The sequence below is a fragment of the Dendropsophus ebraccatus genome, chromosome 5, assembly GCF_027789765.1.
Source record: "Dendropsophus ebraccatus isolate aDenEbr1 chromosome 5, aDenEbr1.pat, whole genome shotgun sequence".
NCBI classification, from domain to species: Eukaryota; Metazoa; Chordata; class Amphibia; order Anura; family Hylidae; genus Dendropsophus; species Dendropsophus ebraccatus.
The window spans coordinates 59029462-59055085 of NC_091458.1; the positions used below are offsets into that span (position 1 = coordinate 59029462).

At 45.3% G+C, this 25624-nt stretch overlaps 1 protein-coding gene across 1 annotated transcript; it reads left to right on the forward strand.

The window, feature by feature from the left end:
* The first annotated feature begins 4607 nt into the window (after positions 1-4607).
* On the forward strand, positions 4608-23878 carry ATF1 (activating transcription factor 1). Its single transcript, XM_069970280.1, has 8 exons — positions 4608-4988; positions 18200-18301; positions 19220-19348; positions 21009-21109; positions 22051-22166; positions 22314-22493; positions 22583-22742; positions 22854-23878. The coding sequence occupies exons 2-8, from the start codon at positions 18206-18208 to the stop codon at positions 22996-22998; spliced, it is 927 nt and encodes a 308-aa protein (XP_069826381.1). The 5' UTR covers positions 4608-4988; positions 18200-18205; the 3' UTR covers positions 22999-23878.
* Positions 23879-25624: the final 1746 nt, after the last annotated feature.

Below are 25624 nucleotides of genomic sequence, written 5' to 3' on the forward strand. Positions count from 1 at the left end.
TGTACTATAAGGGCTAATATACACAGACTGCAGCACTCTACTATAAGGGCTGATATACAGACTGCAGCACTGTACTATAAGGGCTGATATACACAGACTGCAGCACTGTACTATAATGGCTGATATATACAGACTGCAGCACTGTACTATACGGGCTGATATACACAGACTGCAGCACTGTAGTATAAGGGCTGATATACACAGACTGCAGCACTCTACTATAAGGGCTGATATACACAGACTGCAGCACTGTACTATAATGGCTGATATATACAGACTGCAGCACTGTACTATAAGGGCTGATATACAGACTGCAGCACTGTACTATAAGGGCTAATATACACAGACTGCAGCACTCTACTATAAGGGCTGATATACAGACTGCAGCACTGTACTATAAGGGCTGATATACACAGGACTGCAGCACTGTACTATAATGGCTGATATATACAGACTGCAGCACTGTACTATACGGGCTGATATACACAGACTGCAGCACTGTAGTATAAGGGCTGATATACACAGACTGTAGCACTGTACTATAGGGGTGATATACACAGACTGCAGCACTGTACTATAAGGGCTGATATACACAGACTGCAGCACTGTACTATAAGGGCTGGTATATACAGACTGCAGCACTGTACTATAAGGGCTGATATACACAGACTGCAGCACTGTACTATAGGGGTGATATACACAGACTGCAGCACTGTACTATAAGGGCTGATATACACAGACTGCAGCACTGTACTATAAGGGCTGGTATATACAGACTGCAGCACTGTACTATAAGGGCTGATATACACAGACTGCAGCACTGTACTATAAGGGCTGATATACACAGACTGCAGCACTGTACTATAAGGGCTGATATACACAGACTGCAGCACTGTACTATAAGGGCTGGTATATACAGACTGCAGCACTGTACTATAAGGGCTGATATACACAGACGCAGCACTGTACTATAAGGGCTGGTATATAACAGACTGCAGCACTGTACTATAAGGGCTGATATACACAGACTCTGCAGCACTGTACTATAAGGGCTGATATACACAGACTGAAGCACTATACTAAAAGGGCTGATATACACAGACTGCAGCACTGTACTATAAAGGGCTGATATACACAGACTGCAGCACTGTACTATAAGGGCTGATATCACATACTGCAGCCACTGTACTATAAGGGCTAATATATACAGACTGCAGCACTGTACTATAAGGGCTGATATACAGACTGCAGCACTGTACTATAAGGGCTGATATACACAGACTGCAGCACTGTACTATAAGGGCTGATATACACAGACTGCAGCACTGTACTATAAGGGCTGATATACACAGACTGCAGCACTGTACTATAAGGGCTGATATACAGACTGCAGCACTGTACTATAAGGGCTAATATACCAGACTGCAGCACTGCTACTATAAAGGGCTGATATACAGACTGCAGCACTGTACTATAAGGGCTGATATACACAGACTGCAGCACTGTACTATAGGGGTGATATACACAGACTGCAGCACTGTACTATAGGGGGTGATATACACAGACTGCAGCACTGTACTATAAGGGCTGATATACACAGACTGCAGCACTGTACTATAAGGGCTGATATACACAGACTGCAGCACTCTACTATAAGGGCTGATATACAGACTGCAGCACTCTACTATAAGGGCTGATATACAGACTGCAGCACTGTACTATAAGGGTGATATACACAGACTGCAGCACTGTACTATAGGGGTGATATACACAGACTGCAGCACTGTACTATAAGGGCTGATATATACAGACTGCAGCACTGTACTATAAGGGCTGATATACACAGACTGCAGCACTGTAGTATAAGGGCTGATATACACAGACTGTAGCACTGTACTATAGGGGGTGATATACACAGACTGCAGCACTGTACTATAAGGGCTGATATACACAGACTGCAGCACTGTACTATAAGGGCTGGTATATACAGACTGCAGCACTGTACTATAAGGGCTGATATACACAGACTGCAGCACTGTACTATAGGGCGTGATATACACAGACTGCAGCACTGTACTATAAGGGCTGATATACATAGACTGCAGCACTGTACTATAAGGGCTGATATACACAGACTGCAGCACTGTACTATAAGGGCTGATATACACAGACTGCAGCACTGTACTATAAGGGCTGATATACAGACTGCAGCACTGTACTATAAGGGCTAATATACACAGACTGCAGCAATCTACTATAAGGGCTGATATACAGACTGCAGCACTGTACTATAAGGGCTGATATACACAGACTGCAGCACTGTACTATAGGGGGTGATATACACAGACTGCAGCACTGTACTATAGGGGGTGATATACACAGACTGCAGCACTGTACTATAAGGGCTGATATACACAGACTGCAGCACTGTACTATAAGGGCTGATATACACAGACTGCAGCACTCTACTATAAGGGCTGATATACAGACTGCAGCACTCTACTATAAGGGCTGATATACAGACTGCAGCACTGTACTATAAGGGTTGATATACACAGACTGCAGCACTGTACTATAGGGGGTGATATACACAGACTGCAGCACTGTACTATAAGGGCTGATATATACAGACTGCAGCACTGTACTATAAGGGCTGATATACACAGACTGCAGCACTGTAGTATAAGGGCTGATATACACAGACTGTAGCACTGTACTATAGGGGGTGATATACACAGACTGCAGCACTGTACTATAAGGGCTGATATACACAGACTGCAGCACTGTACTATAAGGGCTGGTATATACAGACTGCAGCACTGTACTATAAGGGCTGATATACACAGACTGCAGCACTGTACTATAGGGCGTGATATACACAGACTGCAGCACTGTACTATAAGGGCTGATATACATAGACTGCAGCACTGTACTATAAGGGCTGATATACACAGACTGCAGCACTGTACTATAAGGGCTGATATACACAGACTGCAGCACTGTACTATAAGGGCTGATATACAGACTGCAGCACTGTACTATAAGGGCTAATATACACAGACTGCAGCAATCTACTATAAGGGCTGATATACAGACTGCAGCACTGTACTATAAGGGCTGATATACACAGACTGCAGCACTGTACTATAGGGGGTGATATACACAGACTGCAGCACTGTACTATAGGGGGTGATATACACAGACTGCAGCACTGTACTATAAGGGCTGATATACACAGACTGCAGCACTGTACTATAAGGGCTGATATACACAGACTGCAGCACTCTACTATAAGGGCTGATATACAGACTGCAGCACTGTACTATAAGGGCTGATATACACAGACTGCAGCACTGTACTATAGGGGGTGATATACACAGACTGCAGCACTGTACTATAAGGGCTGATATATACAGACTGCAGCACTGTACTATAAGGGCTGATATACACAGACTGCAGCACTGTAGTATAAGGGCTGATATACACAGACTGTAGCACTGTACTATAGGGGGTGATATACACAGACTGCAGCACTGTACTATAAGGGCTGATATATACAGACTGCAGCACTGTACTAGAAGGGCTGATATATACAGACTGCAGCACTGTACTATAAGGGCTAATATATACAGACTGCAGCACTGTAGTAGAAGGGCTGGTATACACAGACTGCAGCACTGTACTATAAGGGATGATATATACAGACTGCAGCACTGTACTATAAGGGCTGATATATACAGACTGCAACACTGTACTATAAGGGCTAATATATACAGACTGCAGCACTGTACTATAAGGGCTGATATACACAGACTGCAGCACTGTACTATAAGGGCTGATATACACAGACTGCAGCACTGTACTATAAGGGCTGATATACACAGACTGCAGCACTGTACTATAAGGGCTGATATACACAGACTGCAGCACTGTACTATAAGGGCTGATATATACAGACTGCAGCACTGTACTATAAGGGCTAATATATACAGACTGCAGCACTGTACTATAAGGGCTGATATATACAGACTGCAGCACTGTACTATAAGGGCTGATATACACAGACTGCAGCACTGTACTATAAGGGCTGATATACACAGACTGCAGCACTGTACTATAAGGGCTGATATACACAGACTGCAGCACTGTACTATAAGGGCTGGTATATACAGACTGCAGCACTGTACTATAAGGGCTGATATACACAGACTGCAGCACTGTACTAGAAGGGCTAATATACACAGACGGCAGCACTGTACTAGAAGGGCTAATATATACAGACTGCAGCACTGTACTAGAAGGGCTGATATACACAGACGGCAGCGGGCAGGGCAGCACAATGGCTGACATCCTCCAGTCCAGTACACACACAGGCAGAGGCGCTGCGGTCACGCGATGAGTCACCATGACCGAGTGTCACGTAATGTGATGCATACAGCGTGTGATGTCAGCCTGACTGGAAGAGGCAGTTCCCTGATGCTTGTCTATATCTGGCCGTGGCTCCCCCTCCCTCCAGAACAATGAGATCACCGCTGACTGTGAGCCATACCTGGGAGCGTACCAATGTCACAATAAGCAGGGGGGAAAGTCTAGTCAGCGTACAGTAACATAACGTAACCTAGCACAGAGCGCTCTCCCTCCACCCCCTGCGGGCCATTCATCCGGGCTCCCAAGCGGAAGAGGAATTACCTCCCGCCTTTCCCCTAATAGCACGTCACCATGGTAGTGACGTCACGGGCTACGCTGACGTCAAGCAGAGGCCTACAGGACGACGTACAAGGTGTTAGCCACTGCGCGGATGAGGGCGCTGTGTCCTGCCTGGCCTCGGCCCCGCTGGGTTTGGCGATTTCTCGGTTCCGTCTGCGCGACTTTGTGAGGTTCTTCCTGTGACGGGATCCGAAGAGGAGGCGGCTCCCCTGGGGACCCGAGACGTTCACCCCGGTGATTGGCTGGAGCGGATCCCTGAGCTGTGAGTTCAGAGGACGCAGGTAATTAAAGCAAAACAGCAGCCTGGGCGGAGGAGGAGCGGAGAGCGGGGGAGAGCACCTGGCTGTGCTACGGGAACCGGAGGCCGGAGCTGCCGCCCCGCTCCCCGCTCCTGTGCCCCGCAGGATGATGGTGCCCCCGCGCCCCGTATAGATGGCCGGGCACGTGCAGCCGCAGACCCCCCTCACATAATACAGCCCCCTCCTCCCCGGGTCAGCTATGGGGGGCTGCGTCCTAATGCCTCCACCTTCCTGTAGCTACAGCCCCCAGATGATTAAAGTGCAAAACAACACCAGGGTTTCCCCCTCATCATTGTAAGGGATTGCCTGCTGCTTCCTGATCAGTGGGGGCTGACTGCCAGCGCCCCCTAGAGGTCCTGAGGATAAGCACATGCTCCCCCTCCTCTCCTCCATTCATTGCACAGCTCAGAGGTCTTATCCCCCAGCATGATGGGAGTTGTGCTTCAGCCATACTGCGTAGCCCAGCCTGCCTGTATACCTGTGTCTCCAGCAGTGCACGGATGATGGGAGTTGTGCTTCAGCCATACTGCGTATCCCAGCCTGCCTGTATACCTGTGTCTCCAGCAGTGCACGGATGATGGGAGTTGTGCTTCAGCCATACTGCGTAGCCCAGCCTGCCTGTATACCTGTCTCTCCAGCAGTGCACGGATGATGGGAGTTGTGCTTCAGCCATACTGCGTAGCCCAGCCTGCCTGTATACCTGTCTCTCCAGCAGTGCATGGATGATGGGAGTTGTGCTTCAGCCATACTGCATAGCCCAGCCTGCCTGTATACCTGTCTCACCAGCAGTGCATGGATGATGGGAGTTGTGCTTCAGCCATACTACATAGCCCAGCCTGCCTGTATACCTGTCTCTCCAGCAGTGCACGGATGATGGGAGTTGTGCTTCAGCCATACTGCGTAGCCCAGCCTGCCTGTATACCTGTCTCTCCAGCAGTGCACGGATGATGGGAGTTGTGCTTCAGCCATACTGCGTAGCCCAGCCTGCCTGTATACCTGTCTCTCCAGCAGTGCACGGATGATGGGAGTTGTGCTTCAGCCATACTGCATAGCCCAGCCTGCCTGTATACCTGTCTCTCCAGCAGTGCACGGATGATGGGAGTTGTGCTTCAGCCATACTGCATAGCCCAGCCTGCCTGTATACCTGTCTCTCCAGCAGTGCACGGATGATGGGAGTTGTGCTTCAGCCACAGCTGGAGAGACCCTGTCCTGACTATGGGAGCCTGCAATGATACAGCACACCCCAGCCTGGCTGTATACCTTTCTGCAGACCCCTACATACACATGGCTGCCCTGCTGTGATCTCTTTGTGGAGAATGCTGATGCCAGACATCTCCAGCTGTAGCTTATCTCCCTGGAAACAGCAGATACAATTCACCATGTCTGATTCTTTTCCCTCCTGCCGTCTTCTACACGTCAGGGGTCCCCATACACATACGTCATCAGCCGACTCTGTAATGTGTATGGGGGCCTCAGCAGATGATGATGGGTGTTAGCCGTTTCTCTGGGGCTCTGCTGTATATGCTGCAGAGATCAGGTGCTTGTCTGTGCAGCCTGGATCGCACTGTGTAATGTATATAAGGTATACTGCACCATACAGCAGAATCCATTACCCATTGACTTACAAGGAAAATGGTGAAACCTGCACAAAACACAACATGTAATGGATTGGTATTGCTCTGTGTTGGTATGTGTATGGCTTTACAGATGTACTTTGAAATAGAATGGAGAATCTGATAGGAACATTTACACTTCCAAAGCAGGGGAATCTCAAAAATATATATATTTAACTTTTGTCATGGCCTAGAGACATGCCAAAAGTGTTGATTGATTGGTAAAGGTCTCCCCCCTCCCCCCCCCCCCCCCCCCATCAGTAGATAGAGTCAGGGGACAAGCAAGGGGTCTAATTCTCTGTCTGGCTGCAATCTCTGACAGGGGGTCCTCCACCTACTAAGGCCCTAGTCACACATGAGTAATCCAGTACTTAGTTGCCGACCTCTGCAGCTACAGACCAGATTCATATGTGTATCCATCTCTGTCTGCATTTGTGTGAACCCATTGATTGAAATAGATGGATCCGTGCTGCAACTACGCCCCCTTCTCGGGGCTTTTATGGATCTGTAGCAACTACAGGTCCGTAGAAGGGTCCATTAAAACCAGTGGGTACTATACTGTGTGCAGTTATGGATCCATAATTGCAGACAGTATTATATTGATGTGTGAAAGGTGCCATCTCCTGCAGCAAGACAGAAAAGTCAGGGAGAAGCACTTAGCAAGAAGAAGCCATCAGCTAATGATAGTCAAGTTTTTTTTTTTTTTTTAATTATTTGAAAGTGACAGTGCTTACTTAAAAGTATTTGAAGTGTTATTGTCACTTATACTATCTTTTCACATATCACCAGACATGTCAAAACGTTACTGATCGCATTGGGTCTCACTGCTGAGACTCACTGCAGTCATTAGATACAGCCAGGCGGAGTATTCCACAGTGTGCTACACCCCCCGGGTGGCCCAGAATCGGACTTATTTGCTTTATACCCTGTTATGAAGTGAAAGAGGGTATGTCAGCCTCTCCTAATGAATATTTGGCATGCTGCAGTGACATCATTGCAGGGCACTGCCCCAATATTCATTAGGTGAGATGGGCTGACCCGGTGGATCGGTGCACTGAGGGAATTTAAATACACATTTACTGAAAATGGCGCTGAGGATCAAGGTAAGAAAATGATTAGATGAAAGTGGCTATCCGTCCACTGGATCCCCCACAGTTTTGAGTGCAGGGACCCTTCCATTACAACTGGACGGCAGGTCACGTGTACCTCCCATGATCAGCAAGTTACTTCCTTTTCCATGGTTAGGGGATAATTTTTTCAGAAGCTTTAAAGGAGAAGTCCGGCCAAAATTAATTTTTGATATGTTGTTACTTATGAAAAGTTATACAAATTTCTAATGTACATTAATTATGGGAAATGCACATATACTGCTATTTCCCTTAATTTAGTAGATCAGGAAGTGTTAGAAATATCTCTGAAGAAGTGACGTCACGACCCAGGGTGTAATTCCTATGGAGTGTCCAGCAGGGGGCGCTCTCTATATAGAAGTCTATGGGACTTTATTGTTTCTATGGGTTTCTATGTAATGTAATGTAATGTAGTGTACAGTGCTTTATTGAATGAATACATCTATGGAATACTTTGGGGAGCAAGTGTCCTTGCTCCCCAAAGTATTGCATAAATGTATTCATTCAATACATTCAATACACAGTAAGCCCGCCGATCCGCCGCATTCCCGCCGATCCGCCACACGCTGATCCGCCGCATTCCCGCCGATCCGGACCATATACATTGAACTACAGCTCCCATCATCTGCTTCTAGTATGAACAGGTGATGGGAGCTGTAGTTGGGTAAGGGATATCACATGCCGCCGGGCGCAGGGGGGAGCCGCTCAGTACACAGCAGCTCTCCCCCCTCCTCCTTCCGTGATAACTTCCGCCTATACCAATGCTGACTCCCTGCCTGGCCGCCGCTCTCCGCTCACATATACCGGCTCCCGGCATCAGCGCGGACACCAGGATGCATCGGGAGCCGGTATGTATGGGGGGGGAGAGCGGAGAGCGGCGGCCAGGCAGGGAGTCAGCATTGGTATAGGCGGAAGTTATCACGGAAGGAGGAGGAGGAGGGGGGAGCGCTCCTGTGTACTGAGCGGCTCCCCCTGCGCCCGGCGGCATGTCATATCCATTACCCAGCTACAGCTCCCATCACCTGTTCATACTATAAGCAGATGATGGGAGCTGTAGTTCAATGTATATGGTCCGGATCGGCGGGAATGCGGCGGATCAGCGTGTGGCGGATCGGCGGAAATTCGGCGGATCGGCGGGCTTACTGTGTATTGAATGTATTGAATGAATACATTTATGCAATACTTTGGGGAGCAAGGACACTTGCTCCCCAAAGTATTCCATAGATGTATTCATTCAATAAAGCACTGTACACTACATTACATTACATTACATAGAAACCAATAGAAACAATAAAGTCCCATAGACTTCTATATAGAGAGCGCCCCCTGCTGGACACTCCATAGGAATTACACCCTGGGTCGTGACGTCACTTCTTCAGAGATATTTCTAACACTTCCTGATCTACTAAATTAAGGGAAATAGCTCTATATGTGCATTTCCCATAATTAATGTACATTAGAAATTTGTATAACTTTTCATAAGTAACAACATATCAAAAATTAATTTTGGCCGGACTTCTCCTTTAAAGGAGTAGCCCCCAGAGACTCTGTTGTAGTTGACAGTCTCCTTTGCTGTTCAGATAAGGATGTCAGACCCCCATTTGTGAGAATGAAGGTTAAGATGTTACTGCCATAATAAAGACCAGGCCCAGCTGTGCGGCTCAACCGCTGTCGGTCTTAGTCTATCTGCTTGACTGGAGCAGAGAAGAAAGCAAGTAAAGGCTGTATTACATGGCACGGTAATGGGGGAATACGAGCACCGACCTGTCAGGTCAGCGCTCGCTTCCCCCACATTGCCAGCTCGCTGCTTGTGCTATTACACCCACAGACAGAGAGCGGAGAGCAGTGGTAGGGGCTGCCCGGACAATCCTTAGATCATTTGGACAGCCCATTGAAGTCAGTGGAGTTGTGTTGTTATTGCATGAGCAGCACTGACTTGATTGTGCTGTTTCAACATGTTGAAAGACCACGATCACCTGACATAATGCACGTTGACTGATCTTGGTCTTTTAACATGTCATATTATACTAAACGATTATTGGCCAGTAATCAGCCAAGTATGGCTGATAATCGTTTCGTCTGATAGGGCCTTAAGAATTTAGGGCCTGAGGCAGTCGCTGGGGTTGGGGGGCATATGTGGAAGGTAGGGATGGTCCATACCTGCCGAGGTTCGGGTTCGTATGAACCCGAACGCTCGGCATCAGATTCCCGCTGTCTGCCCGCTCCGTGCAGCAGGTGGATACAGCGGGAGGACCGCCTGGAAAACTGGGATACAGCCTATGGCTATGGCTGTATCCCAGTTTTCCAGGCGGTCCTTCCGCTGTATCCACCCTCTTCACAGAGCGGGCAGACAGCGGGAATAATTTCCGAGAGTTTGGGTTCGTACAAACCCGAACCGAAGCAGGTTCGGACCATCCCTAGTCAGGCTGCAGACGGAGCCCAGTGACCTGAAGGTAGGTGTTACCAATGAGCTATACACATTAGATGAATGGTGGTCAAACCTACTGGTTGTGGCCGGACTGGCTAACCATTTAATGTGTATGAAGGAAAGGAGGTTCAGGCATGATAAATTCCAGCATGGCAAATCCTTTTCTTCCCCCAGAGGTGTGTGGCAGCAGCTTACTTACCACTAAGCACACATGCATGGACAGCTGAGCGTGCATTATATAGGGGAGTCAGGTGGGATAGAAACGTTTGCTGTCTATAGAGTATGGCCATCTTTGGTTATGTATACTGGTATGTACTGTGCAGTCTAGGGAGACTTGTAGTAAATGATAGCGCGGCTGTGCAGAGATGGCTCTGTGCCGCAGATGGATCCCTAGGTTTTGTTGCAGTGGTGTTATTGCCTTCCTAGAGCTGGAATAATGGTGCGGATGCGGCAATACATGTACACACTCACCGGAGCTTCTTTCATACTGACATGTAGTTTCCTTGTTTACTTCCCTGGTGTTGGTGACATTAACCCATTTATGTTTTACTAAGCATAAAATATTAATATATTTCTGGTTGTGTACTATAGTCCCAAATATATTGGGACTAGAATGAGTTATCCTGGACCCACACTTGTAGTGTAGTCACACTAGACGTGGCGCTTCTTCCACCTGGTAAAATGTCCAATCTTGCCGTCAGATGACGCACAGTTGAGGGGAGTAGCAGCTAGCTAGCTCCAACAATGGGAAGCAAGAAAAAAAAAACCTCTATGATCGCCAGTGGTGTAGCTGCCATAGAGACAGGATAGGCAGTTGCTATAGGGCCCATGCAGGAGGGGGGCCCAGGGGAGAAGGTAAGAGCGTGTGTCCTTCTGCTTAAAAGAGAAGTCTGGCAACATTTTATTATTAAAATATTGTATTGTCCCCCAAAAGTTATACAAACCACCAATATACACTTATTACGGGAAATGCACCTAAAGTGCTTTTTTCCCTGCACTTACTACTGCATCAAGGCTTCACTTCCTGGATAAAATGGTGATGTCACAACCCGACTCCCAGAGCTGTGCGGGCTGTGGCTGCTGGAGAGGATGATGGCAGAGGGATGCTCCATGTCCCTCCAGTGCCCTGTGTCCCTCAGTGTCCCCCTGCCATCATCCTCTCCAGCAGCCACAGCCCGCACAGCTCTGGGAGTCGGTTTGTGACATCACCATTTTATCCAGGAAGTGAAGCCTTGATGCAGTAGTAAGTGCAGGGAAAAAAGCACTTTATAAGCATTTCCCGTAATAAGTGTATATTGGTGATTTGTATAACTTTTCGGGGGCAATACAATACTTTAATAAAAATTTTCGCTGGACTTCTCCTTTAACCCTTTATGTTCTGCAATTTGTAAGTAACCCAATGTTTATTTACATGCTACAACACAAAAAAGGGTTAACAAACAGAAGACCGAGATCTCTGCTTCACTGCACTGATAACCTCTGACTTCTGTTCTCCAGCTACGCAATCAAGTAGGAAAGGAAAATGTGCAGAGCTCCTTGCAGAGGTCATGGGTTATCAGTGCACCAGCAGTAAAGCAGATATATATGTGCTTTGTGTTGTCTGTAGGGGAGGGTGGCCTCTTAAAAATGTTTGGTTTGGGGCCCCGTGAATCCTAGCTACGCCACTGCCAGTGTCCATGCCCTGAGACCTGATGAACAGAAGAGCCAATTATGGAGATCATATAGAGCTAACTGATCTGCTGGAAAATACATCTGTCACTGCGGGGAACTTCCAGCTTCTCAATAGATCATTACCAGTCATCCATAGAAAGAGGAGGAGTGACAAAGATGGCATCTGTCCTGTCCCCTCTGGCCCACACAATGCCAGGTATATGATGTCAGAGTGTTTCCATGGCTTCTGCTGATACTGCAGGAAAGTGATATCAGGTCCAGTCACTACGTACGGCACAGTCACATTGTACAGCCTGGCTGCATAGTGGATGATTGACTTATGTACATCACAAAAAAACCTTATAATTTACATATACACACGCACGCACTCTTTTCTGTGGGATAGCTGATTTATATCTGTATTCTAAGAGAAGATGGCAGTAGTTGGGGCCCCCTGAGAGCCGCATTGGTCTGGTGATGTACACAGGTGGGACGACTAGAACAAACTGAGAGACTTTCAGGCACCTCTAAGTATACGTTCCTGCTGTAGTGCTGCACTACTGTTACCATATTGTGTGTTTCCTCTCAGAATAAGGGGAGGCCTTGTTGCTCTACAGTGATTTCTCCGTCTCTGCCATGACGCTCTTTGTGGAACCGACATTTTACAATTAATATTTGAAACAAGAGAGACCAGAACCCTTGACAAATTTCATCAGATGAAGAAGTAAGCTTATGCTCCAGCTAACTAAAGTGTATCGAGCACATATTGGAGAATTGCGTAATCGGCAGAGCCCCTAGGGTTGTGCTGGCTATTAGCAGGAGACTTCCACAGATATATATAGCAGGGCCGCAGGGGATTTGTAATGTGTGTTTATGGAGATCAATGTGGTGGTGTTGTACATTTACAATACTTCTCTCATGAGACCTTTCTCATTGTCTTGTGTCTATTTTGCCACACTAAAAAAAGTAGCAAACGGCAAAATCCAGTGTAATGTGAGTATGCCTATATACTGTATGGACGTACATGTGTAAATACGGCGCAATGCTGCCTGCTGTCATGGTTCCCGGGTGTAAATGCACTGTCTAGGGCCCATCTAATGTTAGAACCCCAGAGATGACGGAGTTGGCAGCAATGCAGTGTTTGTAGCTGATACAAGTTTGCTGTATTATTTTGAGCACCTGTCCCATACGTGTTATGGTGAGACACAGTGACGTCAGTAATCTTATTTATGTGCTGGCAGACTGATATCACAGATGACAGCGTTATATGGTGGCAGTCATGTATACTAAACCTCCATACAACAAACATTCTCCTCTACACGGCACAATTGGGAGATTTTACAGGCTGCACGGAAGGTGGAGGCAGCGGACAAGCAGCAGCATTTGCAGCATCAGAGGTGGAGCTCCCCCCCCCCTCCACCTGATGTGGTGCTGCCCTGGACTGGTGGTCTACGCTCCCCATAGCTTCTAATTAAGTCAGGGTCTCCTCTGAGCTCTGTGCCGCCTTCACACCTGCAGGGACATTCACTGCATGTTTGCTTGGACATCTGAGTGGACTGACATTTTACCAACCTGTTTGTCACTGTCACCACTTGTGAAGGCTAACATGGTATACTCCTGATCTCTTCCAATGGACAGCAGTGATCTGGAACTTATTCCAGCAATATCTGCAATGTAGCTGTCCTCTAGGAGGAAGGGTGCTTGCTGTCTGGTGCCAGCTATAGGATGTAGCATTCACTAAGTGGCACCAGAGAGCACAATGTCTTACTTCTGGACGTCTGTGGGGATCAATGATAGGTTACATTTCCCAGAATGCAATGTTTCCTAGTAATCATCCATTTCAGATCTGTGCACAGTAACAAACAGGTCTTCACTTCTGTTATTTTGCAAAAAGGCCTTAGTAGTCTTGTTTCATCCAAGATGGCATCTAAATGGTTACCATTATGCAGGCATCTGCAAACGTCAACGAGATATTTGATAACTTGTATCACAACCCAGTAAGCAGGATGCGTCACACTGTAGCTGTGTCTGCTAAACCACCACATGCTTCTTGCCCTGCCCACTGCAGCATATCGATTTTGGGTGAGGGGGTAAGGCGGCCCAGTGTGCACTTATAGGCCATGTTCATACACAGTATGAGTCCGGCCGTTCCGTGACCCGGCCAACTGATACTGCGGTACCAGCCGGATGATCTTTAGCACTGCATCCCTGCGTGCCCGCATCAGAACTCTACACTGCACAATATGGATACACAGTGTGCAATGACAGGGTTTTCTGCGGTCGCTATTCAATGAATAGCTGCCACAGAAAACTGACATGTCAGTTTCTCGCAGCTGCGCTAGGGATCCCAGCTGGAGCGGATTAGTGATAGGCAACAGTACCTACATTATTTTTACTCTACAGTACCTCCTTACTCTGATAGGCTGTGTTCACACTACGTATATTTCAGTCAGTATTTGTATAATTCAGTCAGTATATTTCAGTCAGTATTGCAACCAAAACCAGGAGTGGATTAAAAACACAGAAAGGATCTGTTTACACACTGTTGAAATTGAGTGGATGGCCGCCATTTAAAGGGAACCATTCACCGCGTGGCCCCCGGCAGAAACTGACATAAAGGTCAATATACTTACCACATCGCTCCTGGTCCCGTCCCGGATCTCATTGTTGACACGGAGAAATCGCTGATTCCTCTTCTCGCGCCCATTATGGTAATGAGCTGAGATGAGTCCAACGTCCATAGGAAACGATGGACGAGTCCAACTTATCCATGAGGTCCTCTTCTCGTCGCCGCCCATCCACGCCTCCTGGAACTTGATTGACGTCTTCAGTCTTCTGACGAATTCCCGCACAGGCGCCGTTGCGATGGTCTCGTCACCTCTTCAGCGCCTGCGCGGTAAACAGGATACGTGCTCGAGACAATCGGCGCACACGCAGTAAACGGTGAAGCTGCGGAGCGGCTTCAATTGTGAACTGCGCATGCGCCAAAAACGACTGTCACGGCGCCTGCGCGGGATCCGGCGAGAAGAAAGAAGGCGAGGAGGAAGCAGACCCGGCGTCAATCAAGCGTCTGAAGCGAGGAGAAGGCTGGACTTCGGGCCCGGCGGTGCTCATTACCATAATGGGCGCGAGAAGAAGAATCAGAGATTTCTCTGTGGCAACAACGGGATCCGGGACGGGACCGGGAGCGATGTGGTAAGTATATTGACCTTTATGTCACTGTATGTCAGTTTCTGCCGGGGCCACGGGGTGAATGGTTCCCTTTTAATATTTGCTGTTATTTTAGAAAAATGGCTGTTGTATTCAAATAATGGCAGTTATTTACTGTTATATGGCGGCCATCCACTCAATTTCAACATTGTGTGAACAGATCCTTTCTATGTTTTTAATCCACTCCTGGTTTTGGTTGCAATACTGACTGAAATATACGTAGTGTGAACGCAGCCATATACTGTATTTGCTGTGTTAATTCTGCAGTATTTTTATCCATTGATTTAACTGTAACAAGTTTAAGGGGTGTACATGCCATGTGTTTGATGCAGTCACTGATTGGCAGGGTGCCCACTCCCGTACTGCTCAGCTATTCACTTGAACAGGAGCTGAGCTGCAGTTATATCACCACTAAACAATAAAGGGAGACTAAAGGCCCTATTCAGATTGCTGCTATATCCTATGGGCTGCCCAAATGATCAGTGATCACCTGGGCAGCTCCCCCAGCCCTCCCCGGGCTCACCCACTCGCTGCTGCCGCGTGGAGTTGCAGCAGCAGCGAGCGGGGAACGAGGAGCAAACGAGCGCTGACAGCGCTCGTTTGCTTTTTACTGTCGACCTGTGTAATAGGGCCTTAAAGGGGTACCCCTGCGCTGTTTAAAAAAGAAAACATATTTTTTACATTTACCATCCCTCCTGAAGTCTATCTCCGCTTGAATTTCCCTCTGTTTGCAAGTTTCTGAAGCCCCAGTTGGTTTCTTCATTTTTTCTTCACTTCCTGGTTTGGGCTTTCCCATGATGCACTTTGTCTCCTGTGATGTCTCACTGACTCTGTAAAACTGTAAAACCGATCCATTGTCGAGGCAGACTGAGGCCCCTGCTGTGGCTCTGCTATTGCTACAGGCTGCCTTAAGCAGCCTGTAGCAATCTGGTACAGAGAGAGATTACCAATGATATCTTTACACAATGCTCAAATAATACCACTACACCATGACCGCTATCACTACAGATCATATAGATCTGTTGAGCTGAAGCTTTGGCTGTCCAGGCATGATGAAAACTGTATTTTTGCAACAGCTGGAGGGCCACGAGTTTGACACCCCAGATCTAGATCCTTCTCTTCTCCCTCTGGCCCAGTCTGTTTCTTTTAGCCACAACTCGTCTCTCCAGAACCTGTCTGACAAACATCTTTGGCTCCACATTTTTCAGCTCCCTACTTACTTTTTGCTGGGTTCCTGCATGTGTTTTATTTTCCATTCAGTGGAAAGTCAATGGGTAGCGAATCCGCAGTACATTAAAGGGAACCAGTTGCCATAAAAATGCTACCTAGGCTATCGGCATCATATTATAGAGCAGAATATGCTGAGCAGATTGATATATATCTTTATGGGAAAAGATTTAGTATAATTTGTAATTTATTGATTGAAATCTGTGATGTTTCCATACTAAAGAGTCCATTGAGTGACACCGCCCACTGGACTCCTTACACAGAATGATGAGGGATTTCAATCAACATGTTACAAGTTATACCGAATCTTTTCCTATACATATCAATCTGCTCAGCTCTTCCTGCTCTATAACAATATGCCAGTGTATTAGATAGCATTGTCTTGATGACAGGCTCCCATTAAGTTTGGTAACTATTTCATTTGGTTTTTATTTTTCGGATTAGATGGCTCCTAGGTAGTAGTTTTCAGCACTGACAAATGTGTCCAATTTGTAGTTACATGTGAGAGCAAATGAGATGTTTGTGCCCTGCAGGGCTGGGTATAGGATGTGTGCCAGCCATAATGGAGATTATATATCTGTCCTAGCTAAACCATTCATCTGGTAGCCTTACAGATTTATACACATTTTATCCCACATGGATTACAAAGAACTTTCCTACAGAATAACATCTGTTTCTGGGAACTATATGAAGGGCTTATGTGGTTTGGACAGCTTCTCTGCTTTCACTTCCCACTCCCCTCCTTTTGGTTGAAAAGAATCAAACCTTTAATGTTTAGTGTAAAGTCGGAGTTTGTAATTTTTGTGCTTTTGGCCTTACTGTAACATTGAATGTAAGTATATATTATGGACTTTGGTAATTATATGTGTCGCTGTAACATCAGCTTTTATTGCTAGTACAGACACTTATTATAATGCAGCTCCAACCTATTGAGCAACTATTGCTTAAGAGCTGTGTTCCTGTTAGCCGTGAATGGATGTATTTTCTATTGCATCAAAGTTATTGCATCATTACACCTGCCTACAAAGTGACATGTCAGAAGTTTAATTAATGGGGGAATGGGTGCTGAGACCCCCACCGATTGCTTAAAACAAAGGGCAAGAAGTGCTTGGGTAAGTGCAGTGCCCAGAGAGTGCGATCCTCAGTGTGAGCAGTGTACTGGTTCCCTATATACTGTCCATATACTGCTCGCCCTGCTCCCTGAGGGTGTCTGTTAGCCGAGCGCTCAGCTGAGGATGTCCTCCCATGCATTTTAGTGATCATTTGGGGGTCTTAGCACCCAGACCCCTCTAAGCAAATTTTTGAAATGTCGCTAGAACATGCTAAGTTTAAAAAATTATTTCATAAAAGGATATTTCAAGTTAAAACATGTATCCCTTATCCACAGGATCAGACTATCTTGAGAATGGTGACCCAAGTCTTGTTTTGGAATGAATGGAGTGGTGGTGTGCATGCACAACTGATGGTGCGTTTACACAGGCAGATTTATCTGACAGATTTTTGAAGCCAATGCCAGGAACAGACCATAAACATGGAACTTGTCATTAAGGAAAGACTGAGATTTCTCCTTTTTTCAAATCCACTCCTGGTTTTGGCTTCCAAAATCTGTCAGATAAATCTGCCTGTAAACACACCATTACTGCTTTATTGCAATACAAGACTCCTGTCTCCATCCTTCATATTGTGTGATCGAAGCTGAAAGACCCCCCCTATCTGACCCTTATGCCCTATCCTGTTGCTGGGGCATATGTGGAATGCCCTTTTAAGTAAAGTTATCAGTGTATTCTTTCAATGCCAGGCACAATGGCATGAATTCTGAAGCGTAGCTTTCGAATGGAGTCGGTCATTCTTTATTCTATTAGCTTGTGTAGAATAATAGTAAATGTGTTGCTAGTAGCTTTTGATGAATGAGCATAAAATGTCTCCTTTCTTCTACAGTTTAGCATGGACGACATTTCTAAGAAAGCCGACAATTCAGACACTGTACAGACTATTTCTTTCCCAGCTTCAGCTTTCCAGGCATCTCATCTTGCTCAACAGGTAAGGTAACTTTTTCTTGCACCTGAAATACTTAGGAGCAAGATATTTGGCCCTGTAATGTAGATACTTGTTACATGGCTGCTGTTCTGGTGACATTGGAGGTGGTGGGTCTACCTATACTCAGTTTCTCCTTTTTGTTTAGGTGTTTGTGTTGCTATTAGATGAGACGTTATCTAATATGACAGTGTTGATAGGTGGCATTGGCAGTGTTATTGCCAGGTACAGAGACAAAGATTTTTACCTGATTGAACTCTGGAGCAGCAACATACAATCCTCCATGTGACAATTATGAAGAGTCCAGATTTATGCCGCCGCCTGCAGTGATTGACCTTGGCCCTTATTTATCATAGCTGCAAATGATGGCTTAACTGGAAAAAACTATAGGGGGATTTATCATCTGTGCAGGGGTCAATTATTAAGCACTTTTGTTTGCTCAATTTTTGCCTAATGGTGGTTTTACACGGAACGATGTATCGTTCGAATTTGCACAATAACGGTCGAATTGGAACGATAATCTTACGTGTAAACGCAGCGAACGATCAAGCGACGAGCGAAAAATCGTTCATTTTGATCTTTCAACAAGTTCTCAAATCGTCGTTGATCGTTCGCAAAACATTCGCAGATCGTTCAGTGTAAACAGTCTTTCAACGATTTCCCCTATGTGTGAGATAGGCTTAAGCGATCGCAAAAAGAAAATTCCGTACGATGTATCGTTCCGTCTAAACGCCGATCGTTCTAAAAAAAAATTGTTCATTCAAAATCGTTAATCGTGCGATTGGGCGAATTATCGCTCCGTGTAGGTCACTACAAGTTGGAATTGTTAAGAAAACCTCAGTTTCTCCTTTGAGTTTTGGTGTTTGTGTTGCTACCCAATGAGACATTATCTAATGTGTCATATTGTATCATTTTCTTTGTCAGATGGCACTAAGAGGTACAACTACTCCCTTGACTGTTGTACTACCTGGGGATCAACAGGTCCAGGTACAAGGTGTTATTCAGACTGCTCAGTCCTCTGTGATACACTCTCCTCAAGTTGCAGCATCACAGGTAAATCAAATATTCACTTTTATAAAATAGATATTGCCAAGCAGATTTTAAGCTTATGGAAAGGACTCTCTTAATGTCAGGACTAGAGATGAGCGCCACTGGAGCATGTTTGAGTCCACAGGTAATCAATTGCAGAACAAGCGGACTTAAGCATGCTCATCTCTCTCAAATCAGCTGGTTTCAGAAAGTTACATAGATTTGTAATTTTACTTCTATTTAAAAATCTCAAGTCTTCCCATACTTATTAGCTGCTGTATGTCCTGCAGGAAATGTTGTTTTCTTTTAACTCTGACACAGGGCTTTCTGCTGACATTTCTGTCTGGGACAGGAACTGTCCAGAGCAGGACATATGTAGGACGTACAGCAGCTGACAAGTATGGGAAGACTCGAGATTTTTTAATAGAAGTAAATTACAAATCTATATAACTTTCTGAAACCAGTAGATTTAAAAGAAAAAGATTTTCGCTGGATAACCCCTAAAACCCCTATAGTGGACCTGTTAGACGGAAAGTGGATGCAAATAAGCACATGACTAGATAAAACTGTCCGTCTTGCAAGCATACCCCCCCCTTCTTTGTTTCTCAATCTTTAATATGCAAATAGGGCTTAAGTGCTCAGGAAGTGTTCTGCAGCCATGGTAAAAACCAAGATAAGTCCAGCCAATCGGTTAAGTGGTAACAAGCAGGGTACAGAGGCGGTGAATGAGAACATGAGGTGGACTTACCTAGGATTTTATTGTGCTGGGGAACAGCCCCAAGGCACTTTAGCCTTATTTACATATTAAAGGGGTATTCCACTCAAACATAACTTTTCATATGTGCTGCCCATAGTGAGAGTAACAATTTATTCCATACAGTCTCCTTCCCCCCCAGTTCTCAGCTGCTGCTTTCTGCTGAAGACACACAAATCTGTGTAAGCTTTTCTGTGTCCCCCCTCCTCCCCCTACCCTTCTGAGACGGCTGATGTAGACCTTTTCTGGCAGGCTTTATCTGCCACATTGTAGCTTCTGTTATCCTGGGAGGTTTAATCACAGTGAGTTTATTAACAACTTTACCTCAGACTAACCCTCCCAGCATTATAAAGAAGCTACAATGTTGTAGATAACTCGCCTGGGACTTGTTTACATCATCTGTCTCAGAAGGGAGGAGGGGTAGACAGAGAGCCTCACACACAGATTTTTGCGTTTTCAGCAGAAAGCAGGGAATCAGAACTGGGGGAAGGAGACTGAATAGATAACAAGTATGGAATGAATTGTTAGTCTCACTATGGGCAACATCATATCAAAAATTATGTTTAAGTGGAATACCCCTTTAACAAAAAGGTGTATATCTCCACAAAGAACTATGGACATTTAAGAAAAAAAAGTTATGCCTAGAATGATGACTATCTCTATGTACACATGGGCTAATTTACACCCCTGTTTTCCTGCTGACAGTTCCCTTCTTAGATCACCATAGACATTAGATGGCAGATACTTGTTGGCTGATCGCTCTCCCCTCCATATCCTCCATACGTGCACACTTGCCTTGTTCTCACTGGGGAGAATGATTGTCCAGGGCCATTAAATTTGTTGGTTTCAGACACCATTTATCGAATGCTTTACCATTGTTTACCTGTTATATACCATATTGTAAATAACTGATTCACTTTTTTATTGCAGGCATCATCATTATCAGATAGTGATGACTCACAGGATTCCTCTGATAGCATTGATTCCTCCAGAAAGGCACGTGGCATCTTAGCTCGTCGACCTTCCTATAGGTAAGTAAAAGTAGGTAGGGCCTCTTGTCCTCACCTTGTAGAAAATAGATGTGTCCATTGTACAGTGGTCCCTCATCTTACAATGGCCTCAGGTTACAATATTTTTAACATACAATGTGCCAGGTTGAATTGCCCCTTTGGGCACCAGGTGACGTTGGCTTCATTTTATTTTTCTGGGACCCTCTGTGAACTGTACAGGACCCTGAAAACACTAATTTCTACATAGAAAGTAATTTACAATTTCCAGTACTAGTCCTCTTTTGAACTGTTCTATGTAAGAACTTGCTTTATCCATATTAGTTATCTGCTTTATTTATTTAAATCTTATACGTATTTCTTTGAATCTTGATTTTTTTTCTTAATTTGGGATGACATTTTAAGGGCTTTAGGACCACCTGGCAGTTTTCCATGTGTGGTGTTGTTATCCAGTGTTGGTCTCAACATACAATATTTTCAACATTCAATGGTCGTTCTGGAACCAATTAATTTTGTAAGTTTAGGGTCTACTGTACTTACTGTGAACAACAGGTTACAGGGGTTATCCAGCGCTACAAAAACATGGCCCCTTTTCCCCCTACTCTTGTCTCCAGTTCAGGTGCGGTTTGCAATTAAGCTCCATTTACTTCAATGGAACTGAGTTTGAAACCCCACACAATCTGGAGACAGGAGAGGTGGAAAAGTGGCCATGTTTTTGTAGCGCTGGATAACCCCTTTTAACTAAAACTGTGCTGTGGTCCATTTGGCACATCACTGCCTCCTCTACTACACCTATTTACTGGATGCAGCGTACTATTATGGAGGAGGCAGACTGAGGTGTATGTATCACCACTATGAATGGAAGTCACAATACAGATCTAAAAAGAGCCTTATTATTAGCGCCTTACATTATTTGTATTGAATTTCATTATCTATAGTTGTAAAGTTACTGTTATATTTTTAAGGCAAATCTTAAAAGATCTCTCTTCTGAAGACACTGGAAAGCGAAGTGAAGATGGTGCTGGGGTATCTGCTACACCTACAACCACCACCATATACCAGACCAGCACTGGACAGTATGGTGAGTCCCATATGGGGATCAATCTGAAACTTAATTTGTATTTTTATATGCTCTCTAATGATATTCTTGTAGGGAAGTGATTTTATTAATCCTTCAGTTTGGTATGCAGTATAATTTATATATATATATTTACTTTTCTCTTTCTAGTAACTATTGGTCCTAATGGAACCTTCCAGCTTGCTGCTGGTGCAGATGGAATACAAGGGTTACAGACACTAGCAATGGCTAATGCTAGTAGCAACCAGTCAGGCACAACTATACTTCAGTATGCACAGACATCAGATGGCCAGCAGATTCTTGTACCCAGCAACCAAGTGGTTGTACAGAGTAAGTACTTGGCGATTTAGTTTCACGTTTCAGCTGAATTATGATTTAATGGTCTGTATGGCATAATTGTAATTCCCTATGGTTTTCAGCTGCTTCAGGAGATATGCAGACTTATCAGATCCGTACCACTTCAACCACCACCTCGCTACCACAGACCGTTGTTATGACTTCGCCTGTTACGCTGACTTGTCCCCCAACAAAGTCAGATGACCCCCAACTGAAGCGTGAAATAAGATTAATGAAAAACAGGTAAGAAAATCTATGCTAATGCTAAACGAATAACAAAGGGAAAATGTGTTATATAACTAGCAGTGGTAGTCAGTGGTGGGTTTTATTGTAACATTTATCTATTACTTTTAGGGAGGCTGCCAGAGAATGCAGAAGAAAGAAGAAAGAGTACGTTAAATGCTTGGAAAACAGAGTCGCAGTTCTGGAAAATCAGAACAAAACATTAATTGAAGAGTTAAAGACTTTAAAAGACCTATACTGCCATAAAGCAGTGTAAATCCGTTTTTCTTATCTGTACACACATTTTAGAGAATTTCTTTTTTTTTTTTTCCTTTTATACCAAAATTTTCTAAATTTTACAAGAGGCCACAGATGACGCCTTTTTTTACCTAGTTTTCACACTCTATTAAATAGATAATGACATACAACATGCCGCTATATGTAAAATGTTTGAGCATCTGATGAATGTTTGTGTAGGCAGAATATTCCGGTATTGCAATGGTTCTATAGAATAACAGTCATTACGAAGGATGACATTAGCTTTCAGGCTTGGCCAGTCTGTGGCTCTCTAAACAATTGACTAAAAACGTCTGAGCCAGTTACTGGCATATAATGTTGGGACTTTGAGTCCTAGGTTTTGAAAGCCATGGTTCTGCCAGGGTCTACTGGTAATAACACAATTCTTTAATGTTCTTAAAAGAACAGAGATTTCACAGTGAAACTTATTTTCATATGTAACTTTTTTTGCCTTTTTTTTTTATTTTTTTTATTTTTTTTTTTTTTTTTTAATTCCAGGTATATTTTTTATGTAATTTGTATGTACATATTTGACCTCCTTTCATTTACTTCCAATTACAGATTAAGGCTTACTTTGCTCAGAAAAGGTATAATTTTTACAGAAAAATGCTTATTTCAGCAGGTAATAGTATAATTATGTTTGTGGTGGTTACTTTATAATATATCCATCAGGGTTTAAAGGGGAATTTCTGACTTTTATTCCTAATGTTATAGCCAGAACATGCTAAGAACTGGTCCAGTTTACTGAAGGTTGGTTATGGAGTTGGCCTGGAAAAAAGACAAGGTTATGAAATGTGTTCTGATCTTTGGCTATTAGGTGTGATTCACATTTCTATAAATAAATGATGTGTGATTATTTACTTATGTCTGTGTGTATGTCTGTTAGTTGTATATCATGCATTTATTTGGGGAAAAATAGGGTACATGAAATAGACTCGTGTAAAGGCTATTTACCCTCCAAATCACAGTCCGACCTCATTCACACAAGTGTAACTTATAGCAGTTATTCACACTTAGATTTGATATGCTTTAGGACGGGGTCTCAAACTCGCCGGCCAACTGCGGCCCTCGGGACACTAGTTTGCGGCCCCCACCTCAATGGTAGCTTTCCTGTAAATGCGGCCCTCATCAGCTGCTCAGCCGCGATTGGCTGAGCTTAACTTTATGCTCAGCCAATCGCGGCTGAGCAGCTGATGACGCGGCAGAGGGGGGCCAGCATCAGGGACGGCTGCAGCTGTTCGGCCGGCCTCCCGAAGAAGACGGAGAGGTGGGCGGCGGTGGTGGTGGTGGGAGGGGAGGTGTGCGGTGCGGGGCAGGTGAGCGGTGCAGGGGCCTACAGCCGCCTAGCAGAGCCGGTGCCCCCTAGCGTCCCTGACGCACATGCAGCTCCCCGGTCTCTGGAGGAGGCCGCAGGGACTGCAAGGTGATCGCATCGCTGCAAGTCCTGGGGCTGTTCAGCAGGATGGGGGGATGCAGTGCAGACCCCAATCCTGCTTTACAGCCCCAGGACTTGCAGCGATGCGATCACCTCACCCTGTAGTCCCCGCGGCCTCCTCCTCCAGAGATCAAGGAGCTGCATGTGCGACAGAGAGGAGAGCGCCGGGGGTGAGAGGAGGAGGAGGGGGGTGTGCCCAGCTCCCCCCAGTCCCGTGTCACCCCCAGTCCCCTGTGTCACCCCCAGTCCACTCTCAGAGACCCCCAGTCCCCTGTGTCACCCCCCTGCTCCCCCCAATCCCCTGTGTTACCCTCCAGCTCCCCCCAGTCCCCTGTGTCACCCCCCAGTCCTCTTCTTGTGGAAAACCTGATGCGGCCCAGCCTCACCCAGACTCTACCTCCAGCGGGCCCCCGGGTAAATTGACTTTGATACCCATGCTTTAGGACATATAAGTAGGTATGTGTTATGTTAGCCATTTTGGTACCCCATAGTAAAAAGTACCACATATTTTCATTTTGATCCATTACTGTATCTGGGTAAGTGGTGGCAATGTGAGCGCTCTCATTTCTGTTAAAAACTCCTGAGTGCACAGCTTTCTCATTCTCTGACCTGTTTGCCAGTAGTATACCAAGTTGCTTCCTTTTCTTAGTTGCTGTGTGAGCAGAAGTGAAAGAACCAACAGAAGCAGAGCAAGGGAGAGGGAAGCCTTAAATTTACCTTTTTAGATCTTCTAGAGAAGGCGAACAGACTCAGGGGTCATTCACACACTTGTCATTTACAGACCCTACAGAGCGTGAAGCTATGTAGTAGAACAACAGACCTCCTGGCATGGCTGTTTCATTGAAGTCCCACAAAGATTTGAACACTGTCAGCTCTCCCAGCATAATATTGATATGACGCTTTGTAGGGTCTGTAAATCAAGAAGCGTGTGAGTGACACCTTACTGTTGGCAGGTACACAGCCTGGGCTCCTGCTTCCTATGTTCCCTCTTGTGTCTGTTAATAGAGACAGACCATGTAAGTTGATACTTTTAGTGGTATTTGAATTTGCTTATGTGAATGAGGTCTGAGTGGCACTTAGGTCCACAGAAATTTTTAAATAGAGCTGTTTAAAACAAGCACTTTGTTCTCCTAGTCTGCTCCTTGTTCTCCTAGTATACAGTCTGCTGAGA

Bases quoted from the DNA above. Each gene is read 5' to 3' on its own strand.
- ATF1 (XM_069970280.1), top strand. From the start codon at position 18,206: ATGGACGACATTTCTAAGAAAGCCGACAATTCAGACACTGTACAGACT. The intron at 22,167-22,313 runs GTGAGTCCCATA...TTCTCTTTCTAG, and splicing joins GACCAGCACTGGACAGTATG to TAACTATTGGTCCTAATGGA. The intron at 22,494-22,582 runs GTAAGTACTTGG...TATGGTTTTCAG, and splicing joins CAACCAAGTGGTTGTACAGA to CTGCTTCAGGAGATATGCAG.